At 34.6% G+C, this 11,224-nt stretch overlaps 1 protein-coding gene across 1 annotated transcript; it reads left to right on the top strand.

Annotated features, from left to right (window-relative positions):
- Window positions 1-3,142: 3,142 nt before the first annotated feature.
- Window positions 3,143-9,701, top strand: LOC108361326 (protein takeout-like). Its single transcript, XM_017613923.1, has 5 exons — window positions 3,143-3,403; window positions 6,377-6,460; window positions 8,453-8,603; window positions 9,135-9,274; window positions 9,360-9,701. Exons 1-5 carry the CDS (start codon window positions 3,334-3,336, stop codon window positions 9,659-9,661), a joined length of 747 nt encoding a protein of 248 aa, XP_017469412.1. The 5' UTR covers window positions 3,143-3,333; the 3' UTR covers window positions 9,662-9,701.
- Window positions 9,702-11,224: the final 1,523 nt, after the last annotated feature.

The raw sequence follows: 11,224 nt of genomic DNA on the forward strand, positions 1-11,224 counted from the left end.
AAAAATCATGTCATTAGTTAAATAAAATGTTCCTTAATACACAATTTTAATTTGTATTTAAATAACTCGAAAAATAGAACAAATGTATAGTTTTTATTAAAATAACAAAACGAAAAGTTATTGGTAGATATTTTCCAGATTCATTTTTTTTTTCTGGACAGTAATTATTTTTTTTTCGTCAGTAACAATCCAGCCCAGCGCACTTATGGCCCTGATATTCGCATGGCTATAAGAATAAATGCTCAGCTTTCTAACAGTCATCGCACTCCGAGCAGCGAATCCACTTCATCATTAATACCAGCCATTGCTGCCTGAAATACACTACATACAGCATTTCAGAAGCCTAAATTTAGTGTTGATGGAAAGCGCTCACTAGAAGACTTCTCTGCCAACCCTGCCGTGCAGTTTCGATACATCCGTGAAGAAGTTCACTGCTCCCCTCTTCGGAACTTCCAACCCATCCAATCCTACCTTGCGCAAAAGTGGGCAGTGGATCCAAGGATCCATTGGGTGGTGCCGTAATCCATGCGATCAGGAAAGAAATCGAATTCCTCCAGAACTCCAGAATGTCCAGACCTCACAATTGGGTGCAAGGCGGTTTCTGCCGACCTTCCATAGGCAATCTCGAGAAATTCGGTAACTTGTTTAAATTTTTGCTCGCTAACCTTAATTCGCCAGTTTGCTAGCCATTTGGCCACAACTTCCATATGATTACCTAGGAACGCAGTTGCTTGCAGGGGATACTTGTAGTGGCTTTTTACTGCGTTGTCATCGGCAAATGTGCACATTGTCAGGCGGTCGTTTGTGGGAAATATCCGGGGTGTATAATACATACAGCGTAGGGCTAAAATCACTACCATGAACGAACGAATAAAGATCACCCAGCACAGCGTGCGAGAAAAAAGTTATTTTTTTGCAGTGACGTCATTTTTTCGCCGCCATGTGAATGAAACGGAATGAAACCTGTGTGTGAATGAAAGAACCGATTAAAAAATTACGTCATCAACTATTATTTTTTTTCTCAAATGCTATTACAAATACACGGTTGCCGTGCTGGGTGATCTTGTTAGTTGGATCATGATGGTACTCCAGCTACAATTGCATGGGCTTCAGAGATGGTGGTGTTATATCAAACTGCAAGCTTTCGATCAAATAGATAGGAATTTAGCAGTTTGTGGATGCTTTTTCATATATATTTAAGAGTCGATAAAATACCTGTTCGACGTCCAGGTGCAGCGCAATATTCCCTCTTTTCAAACACTGATCGAATATCGGATGTGATGTTATTTACCTGTTCGATGATTCCATGTTTTGCACTGAGGTGGTATTATGCTATGGGCTTGCAGATGTGCGTAAATGCGCGGATAAGAAATCTTTCGAATAATTTTGACATGCACGAAGGCAGACTGAAAGGCCTATTTATAGTAGTATGGCTGCGTTTTGTTCTTGCCGGGCTTTGGTATCAATACAATAGTTTACTTTTCCCCTGTCGAGGGAAATAACAATGTTTTTTGATTGCATTAACTTGCATACAGAGTCAAAGTAAAGCCCAACTTTTTAGCTCAATAATCATTTTTGGATATTGATTGGTTTAAGTTGCGTCTTAATTCCTTTTAAAATTTTTTCCGACTTAAGTTTCAGCGGTTCATATTGCGACACCTGGGGTACCGGTGGTAGTGTAGTTAAAGCCATTAGTTGCCGCGTTTGGCCTGAAAACATTTTGTAGATGGGCAGCATAGGTGTTTGCTTTTTCTGCGCCACTCTAAACCCATTTGCTGCTCGTAGTCACTTCGAGTTACACATACGCGTTCTACAAGTAAGTTTTAGAGTAATAACAGTTGGAATTTCGCCCGAGTTTTTCTACAAGCAGCTTGTAGAACAAACCTAATGCAAGGACGGATAAATATTGACATTTGTATTAATCGACTGCCGTGTGAGGTTGCATTTGAGAAGGAAAGATAAGCGGGTAATAATTTTATCCCCTTTTGTGAAAAGGTAGTAGGAAAATTAGTCTGGTAGTGCTGAAATACGTTTTTATATACAAATTGAATTCCACTGTTTCAATAGACAATGAAATAACTTTTTTATGGTATATTAAGCATGGTATATAGATATTAAAAATGAAGTAGATGAAGAATGAGAGAATTTTAGTCACACAAAAATCTGGCCAAAGAAAAATCTTATCGACAAATATTTCCAAATAATCAAAATAAACAATGGTTTCATTAAAATTGCAGTATGTAGTAAACAAAATTAATTGAATTCAAACAAATCCTTTATTCGAAGGGACTATATAAAGAAATATACAAATAGTAAAGATGCAATTGATATAATGTATATAAATTAATCCTTTAAAAGTTATATTTGTGGTATTTAAAAATTACATGTTCAATGTCTTAAATTTAATGATATTTGGTTTTTTAAAAATGTAAATTTTTGGTAATGTTTTCTACTATTTTCTCCAATCAGTCTTGTTAATCATTATATTGGTTACATTTAAAAGTTATATCTTCATTATTGTAATTTAATTATGTTTGGTTTTTTTAAATGTAAATTTTGGGTAATATTCTGTACATGAAAATACCCTGAACCAGCGAATGTGAACGGACACACAATGTGATCCTGACCTGCACAAGAAAAAATATTTATTAATATTACAATTTCACTTTTTTGGGGTAGTATACTTACTTGTAAGTATGCAACGGCTGCACTTGACCACATAAATCGCTGCAGCTGTAGATCCGATTGGACTGCACCAGCCAAACGTGGACGGGCACAGAGATCCTAGCACGCAAAACTTACTTGCAACGGCTGCACTTGCTGTAAAACGCTACTTTTTGAATAACTCCGATACTTTGCAAAGAAATATGTAAATTATTGTCTTAAGTCGAAATATTTCCGTTAATTTTGATTTTTTTGGCATATTTACTTGAATTTGGGCAATAAGGAAATCAATTTCCACGAAACAATCAATAAAAATATATGCAGTGTTGCCTGTTGAACTTTTCATACGAAAACAATATTTCTCCTTGTATTTTAGAAGTACTTGCGCTTATAATTATGACACGGGGTGTATATATGTACATATGTAAGTAAGTACATATAACTGCTACAAACGCGTAGATAATTGCTTTTCTCATATAAAAACAAAGCGAAATGTTATTGATTTCCTTAGTTTAATTTTAATCGTTAATGCCTATCCATATCAAAGCGGATAGCATTGATCTATTTACTAATACTGGAATCAAATCAAGAAAGTGTCAGGACAAAATATATATATAATTTTAAAACAGCAAAACTAATTCAGCAAGCTACATATAGTAAAACTGTAAAATGTATATTCGCTACGCGCTTTTGCCTTTGCTTATTTGTTCCGTTTGGCGAATTAGCAATGCGGATTTTCGTAAGTTTTCAAACCGAGTGGAATTTTAAGTGAAAAGTTATAAAAGTTATAAAAAAAAATTTTATTTGAAATGCATATGTATGTATTTTGTGTTACATGCAATAACGACACAACTCAAAATTCAAAAGAAAGAAGTCCTCACTACTGCTAAGTGTATCGTGTCTCCAATCCTTGTCTAATCCATGTCGAATCTTTACTGAAGTGAGTATTAAGAATTACTTAAGTAAGTGTTAAGGACTAATTGAGTAAGTAATACGGATTAGACAAGGTTTAGGATATGTGGCACTTAACAGTAGTAAGGACTTGTGTTGAATTTTTAGTTTTGAAGGACCAACGATATATAAGTTATATTTAAATTAAATCAGCCTTGAGTTTCAGCTGCAAAAAAATTCGCCGGCATTTTTTCCATCCGCCCGCAGGGTATACATAGAAAGGAAAATTTAAAATAACACTCATGATAAATAAGGCTGAATATCCATAAATTGTGTTGCGCTTTTGTCCATTGATATTAACATTGCACAATATGGCGGTTTATCTAATATACTATATATATATAACTGCTTTTGGTAAAATTACGTTAAGTTTATAATCATTGACTCCGTGAACCAAAAAGCTTGAGACGAATCCGAAAAACAGTTATGGAGACTTTGTGTTAAAATCACATCAATCATTTACTGGACGAAATTGGAAAAGTGTAATAACTCTATTTACATAAATAGGGGAAATCTAGATTGTTTGAGATAAAACATCAGGTATGGGTTTAATACAAGTTTAGGGTGTAATTTTTACCCAAAGTCGCCATAACGATTTTTTTCTGATTCTTCTCAAGCGCTTTGGCACATGGAGTCAAAGGTTATTAACTTTACGTAATTTTGCCAAAAGCATTGTAAGGACACAACGTTCCGCTTTTCAACGAACATAACCTTATCAAATTCCGTTGAAAATTGTCCAACTTATGACTGGTGTTTGGAACTAAATCCCGATTTTCAGTTTTCTAATCATAGCTTGGCGTATTTAAAATTCTGCTAGTGCCAAAATTATTTTTTGGCTCAGTTCTACCACCTCTACTACATATAACATGAAAAGTATATGGAACCATTTTTTTGCAGCACCGTGTTGCGTGTGAATTGTAAATTCGGGCATTGAGTAACGTACTTTGCTATTGAATTGCCGCCAGGAAATCGAAGTTCAACGAAACTAAAAGTTACCAAACTATGTAGGGATTCATATAAAAAAAATGCCAACGTATGGAAAGCGACCAAAATATGGCCACACTAGGAGAAATAAAATGGCACTGGCTTACTGGAAACGAGGTTGACTGCACTGTCTACATTGCGCTGGCTCATAAATATATTAGGATAATATACATAAGTATTCCGATCAGAGAGAAATCGGAACTAGGCATACCATGGACTGATACTGATATCAATAGGTATCAAATGAAATAGCTTGACCATTAGAACATAGGGTTTAAATGAGAGTAACCAGAAAAACAGAAATTGGAATGTCGTAACTTCGATCCAGGGATGTGAACTCTATTAAAGCTAATTCCCCCAATGTCCTCAAAACATTCCCCTATTTCCAATGGTATTCGCTCAAGCTAACTTTTAATATTTAAGGCACTTCATTCTCATTTTTGCTAAAAAAAACAACAACAAATATCATTAATTATAATGAAGTAATAAGGACAGTCTTTATAATAATATATAAAACTGATACTTCTGAGTATATTTCATAAAGCATATCTATCTATGAATGTACTTACCTATATCGGGCATAGCTGAAATTTTTATAATTGTCTACAAGTCGCACGGAGATCAAAAGAGGTTTTATTTTAGTTTTGTTGTAAGTAAAATTGCTTCCAATGTATCTATGCCAAGCCCATTTCTGATTGCAGTGGTTTTTAATTAATTTCAGAAAAATTGTCTATGTACGTGTATGTAAATTGCTAAATACTCACTCTGATTAGACTGCTCAAAACTTTGCCAGAGGTCGGCTTGGCGGAGTGAAAAATCATAGTGTCAAATATGAACGTCAAATGAAAAGAGTCGTTATGCACGGTTGCAATTTCTTTACTATCCTCACAGTTATTACAAGTTATATTGTTCTAATAAAAATCATTTGTATATTTCCCGATACCCCCGTGAAATTCATTTTCCACCAAAATCGGGGAAATCTCTCCTTCTTGGCATCACTGCGCCGATCACATGTCAAGCCTTATTGAAGTTGGAAGTTGACCAGTATCTAGTATCCGTACGGTAGCCACTAGAATAGACGCATCTCTCGGGGTATGCTTTTCCACATAGCATTTAGGCGAGGGGCCAGCTGGCATAAGTCCAGTCACTTAACCAGAGGTAAGAGCCATAGGATTTTACCAGTCGCTACGAGCTCGGTGGGTGTAGACATGTTTTTGGTTATAGGCAAAAGTCAGGAAGACCACACGGAAACCAACAATCTGATGCACAAATCATTTCGATTTTATCTACAACTACATAAATACCATAGGCGGCCGAGTGGTGTAGTGGTAAGGAGTGCGCGCTTCCACGCCGCAGCGCCTGCGTTCAAGCCCCGGCCAAAGCAACATCGCTAATAATTTTTGAAAAAAGGTTTTTTCTTAACAGCGGTCTCCCCTCGGCAGGCAATAGCAATCCTCCGAGTGTATTTTTGCTATTAAAAACAGCTTCTCATAAAAATACAATCGCCGTTCGGAGTCGGCGTAAGACTGTAGGTCCCTCCACTTTGTGTGAAAATATCAAGGCGCACACCACAAATCGGAGGAGAAGCTCAGCCAAACACGAACATATGTGTAACCGCCAATCTATTATTACATAAGTACCTATTTCATAAGCGCGTTTAGTCCTCCATACTAATTTTAATCATAGATAAATAAATAAATATATACACTTCAAAGAAACACTGCTACTCATAAACTACTAAAAAATAATACACACTCTTTCATTTTATTATTTACAGCCGACGATCCGAAGCCATGTAAATTTGGAGATGACGAATGTTTACTGAAAGCTGTAAATTTTTATTTGAGTGACAAAAATCAAGGTATAAAAGATCATAAAGAATTAGAAAATTTAAAACTGCGAAGAACTCGAAACTTCAACTAAACGGCCAAAACTTGGATGAAATATTTGGCGAGTTTCAAACTTTTCAGTTAGTAATTCGTGTTTAAGGAAACTTGAAAACTCTCATAGAAACTTTTTATGAGTCAATATCAAGATTTTCGAGGTTTTGAAACGTTTTTTAGTATATAATTAATAATCTACGTATGTACATTAGGGTGGCTCAAAACGAAAAATAACAAATTTTAGGAATTTTCTTGCTGCCACCCCGCAGAATTATAGAAAAAAAAAAATAAAGCCGTACCTTTTTGTAATTTGTTAACATTTAATTGTGCCGCCGGGGATTTGAAATTTTACATGGAGAAAATAAATTTTTTCAGAGATTATTCTAACTGTTACTTTTTAATGACTATTTACTAGGCTTTACTTTCGGAGTTTTATTGGTTGCTCTGAAAATAACCGTTACTTCGTGAGTGTTATATTTTGTTGAGAAATACAAGTTTTTTCGAGTTGTATGTTTATTTTTAAAATTTCCCTTTTTGCTTAGAAAATAAAACTTAAATCTTGCCTTTTTATTTTTTGCGTCGAAAGCAAAAGTAGTTTCTGGTGTTTTCCTTAAGGGGCGGTAGTGAACTGAAAATAGTCAAATAAATATCATGAAAACTAAATATGTGACAATATTGAGATAAAGGACTAATACTAAGATTAAGGCAAATCCAAAGACAAAGACGATTACGATTACGACAGCGTAGCCGTAAAAGACAACGAATACGAAAGAGGTTACATAGACGAACACGAAGGAGAACATGCGGACGAAGGATATCACGAAGAAGAACACGAGACGAGGGTAAAGACAAATAAAAAGACGATGACGAACACGAAGACGAATGCGAATACGGATATGGCGACGAAAGCGTAAGGCGTACAATACGAAAACGCATACGAAGAGGAATACGAAGACCAAGACTAAAAGGAAGACCGACCCGGAAACGAAGATGACGATTTAAAAGCTAAATATGAACACGAACGAACACGGAGGCGTATGGGACGACGAATACGAGCACGTAGACGAATACGAACACATAGACGAATACGAATGGCGACTGTTATTGCAATTACAATCACGATTACCATCATCATTATCATTTACTTTTGCATTACCAATAACACTACCAAACATATTACCATTACCAAAACGTTTACCATTACCATTTCCATTGTCATTACCTTTACCGTTGCCGTTACTTACATATATCAATACCGTTGCCAATACCATTATCATTAACATTACTATTAGCATTACAATTACCATTAAAATAACCATTACCCATGTCATTACCATTAGCACAGCTATTATCATTAACTTTGCCATTACCATTAGCATAACTATTGCCATTGTCCTTACCATTACCATTTCCATTCTCTTTATTTTTATCTTTATATTTATTTTATCTTTAACATTCGCACGACAAAAAAAATGCACACACACATTAAGTTTAATTTTCTAAGCAAATAATAAATCTCATTCAATAAATAAGAAAAACTCGAGAAATAACGACCATTTTTCAACCATCATAATTTAATTTTTTTTTAAGATTTCTGAAGGGAAACATTTGGTGTTTTCGATTCTTAAAAAAATGTTGCCTTTCCCCGGTGCAAAATATGTTTGATGTTTCACTCGACCCTGTCAAAGCTTCGAAGGGCGGACTATGTGCCTTTTTTGCCTTAAAATAATGTGAGATTTTAAGAAATGAACATAGAATTTTCTTTATTTTAGAATTGAGCACAAAAAGTAACGAAATCAACATTAATCGTTTAAAAAATAGTTGTTTTTAACGCTTTAATTTGTATGATAAATACAATAAAAAATACGAGTCTCCTTATTTTCGACTTAGTTCAGTTCTGGGGGTTGAGTAGAAGAAAATTTCGTCCACCCTAATGTACTACATACTCAATTTTGGCATTATTTAAAAAGGTGACTCAGCAATTAATTTGCTTAAAATTGATCCACTCGATGCTGGCACATTTACACTCAAGCAAGGAGCGGACAATCCTGTGAATATTGACCTAACATTTATCAAAAACAAAATCACCGGCGTTGCCCATGCTCAGGCATACAAAGTTAGGTAAGGAATTTAGAACAAATTAAGTTTACATTTATCTATAAAACATATTTACATAGCACTACAAAACTTAAACATTTATATACACTAGGGCGGCTACATTTTTTTGACTATGCGCGTATAGCATAGGAGAGTTCTACGTGCAATTCTAAGCAAATTTTCAGAAAAATTTTGACTTTGCCAAATTGCGAAAATAGGTTCGATTAAAATATTCACTGTTGCGCCCTATGGTGGAAGTTTTAAGAAAAATATGCAAAAATGGATTCCTCATACCAAAATATCTCTTATAGCATGTTTTTATACAAACTTTAAACGCTTTTTTACGACACTACAGCAAAATGCTAAGAAACCTATTTTCGCAATTGGCGAGCTCCAAATTGGATTTAGACCCATGGTTTCTTCGGCAAATTTGCTTAGAATTACACGTAGGCTCATCCTATGTCAAACGCACATAGTCGAGGAAATCTCCCATACAATTTGATCCGCCCTAATATACATATTTATGTACGTATTTTTTTCTTTTTATCTCTCCAGAGGCTTTGGCAAAGATTTAGCCAAGAAACATGAGCTGCGTTTCAAAGTGCCCGTAGCTAGCTTGATCGGTGACTACAAGATTCAAGGACGCGTTTTAATTTTACCAATAAGTGGTTCGGGCAAAAATAATATTACCATGTGTAAGTGGAAATTAGTTTATTTGTGTTCAATTAAAATTTAGATTTACTAATCTCTGCTTGTGCATGAATTCTTCTATTATTTCAGTGAATGCGGATTTCGTACTCCAGTGGGTGGGTGTGCCCGTGGAAAAGGATGGAGCAACCTATATGAAAACGGACAAATTTAGGGCAATCGTTAAGCCCAATAAAGTGATTTTCGATTTCCAAAATCTTTTCAACGGCGACAAAGCGCTGGGTGATAATATGAATTTGTTTTTAAATGAAAATTGGAAAGAAATCTATCAGGAAGTTGAAGCAACATTTTCGAAAGAAATATCTCGATTGATGGGAAATGTTGTCGATGCAGTTTTCTCTAAAACGCCATATAATAAATTATTTACGGAATAAATACAAAATAAATAAAAAAACAAAGCAAATATTTCAAGGACAAATAAGAGTGTGTAGTAATTAACTTATCTTATTTATAAGAAAGCAAAATTTCAAATTTTGTCCGTGCTTTCAATAGACAAATTTCTCATGATCTCCACAGAATTAGTGAAAACATGATTTATTTTAATCGTTGTGAAATTTCACAGGACTTAACATTTGGGCGTTTCCATAAAAATGTAAACCGAAAATGAACTCAAACTGCTTTATAACTTTAAACTTTGTATTTAGATGGCGAAAATAGATTGTGACAACGCGACGCGATGAAGAGAATAACTGAGAAAATTGAATAGAAAATTAAATTATATACATATGTATTACTAGTAAAAATATTGTATGCGGAAAAAATCGGTCACATCCGCTATTTCACGTCCGTTCAAAATGAACCAACAACGAATTTCTTCTGATTAAAAATGAATTGGTTGTAAAGGATTAAGAAAATATATAAATATATGTATATGTATTAGGGTTGTTCACCAAAAACGTTGCCGTGCTTCCACCGGAATTATATAAATTATTATAGTTTCAGACTTCTGGCAAAATATTTCGGAAAAATTAAGATTTACATGAGCTGGACCGATTTTATAATTTAAATTATTTTTTTGCTCTTCTATCACCTCACGAGATTTTTTGGAAATTAAATTTTCAAAAATTAATATTTTTTATATATAAACAGGTAAAAAAGTCTAAGTTCGGGCGAGCCAAATATTAAATACTCGGCGCACGTATTAAATAAATATACTTTTTCAACTTGCCGAAAACAGCAGTGGTTTTACCCCTATTTCAAACATTTTCGATAGTGTGTTCAGTTAAGCAGGGATCACAGTCCGATTTTTTACCAAGCCCAACAGCTGTGCACATTTTTTTTTTTTAATTAATAATATTCTGATTTTCTGCCCAAAGATAATTGCAAATATCAATTTCGAGTGAATAAGCTTCAGTTACTAAAATATCACAGTTTTTGTACTTCTGAAGACTACCGTTACATAGGAGTTAGGCGTGGTTATTGTCCGATTTTGTTTTGATTTTCAATACCATCCATCCATTGCAACTTTTAGTCGAGTTATCGCGTGCACAAGCTGACGGACGTGCGGACAGACAATCACGGTCTAATTAATTTCATTCTGAACATTTAAGTATGCGTTTGTCCATATCAGAGGTTCCCAAACTTTTTTCTCGCGCACCCTTTTCAAAACTTTACTGGTTTCGGTGGTCCCCCTGCTACTACATTTCTAATATATTCCCAAATCTCCAAAAAATGTGAAAATTAGATCTAACAATGTAAATTTGCATCGCGGTTGAGTTCCAAACCACTATTCGGAGCGGCAAAAATAAAAACTAAATATTTTTCTTCGTGGTCTGTTTATTAAAACATGTGATTACACACTTGCAAGTTTTAAAAAATAGGGCTCGTAAAGCCATCAAAGTCATCTCTCGCTCTGAAAAGTTAAACTTTTTAAAAGCACTCTGAGCGCTAGCATTATTTACATTTTCTTCTCCATGAACTTCTTCATAAATTTACAT

The sequence above is a fragment of the Rhagoletis zephyria genome, unplaced genomic scaffold, assembly GCF_001687245.7.
Source record: "Rhagoletis zephyria isolate East Lansing unplaced genomic scaffold, Rhagoletis_zephyria_1.1 Rzeph_scaffold_00734, whole genome shotgun sequence".
Lineage (NCBI taxonomy): Eukaryota > Metazoa > Arthropoda > Insecta > Diptera > Tephritidae > Rhagoletis > Rhagoletis zephyria.

What these genes read in the sequence shown, in the direction of transcription:
- LOC108361326 (XM_017613923.1), top strand. Translation starts at nt 3,334, where the DNA reads ATGTATATTCGCTACGCGCTTTTGCCTTTGCTTATTTGTTCCGTTTGG. An exon ending in GCTCAGGCATACAAAGTTAG is followed by an intron (nt 8,604 to 9,134) that starts GTAAGGAATTTA and finishes TTATCTCTCCAG; the next exon opens with AGGCTTTGGCAAAGATTTAG. An exon ending in CAAAAATAATATTACCATGT is followed by an intron (nt 9,275 to 9,359) that starts GTAAGTGGAAAT and finishes CTATTATTTCAG; the next exon opens with TGAATGCGGATTTCGTACTC.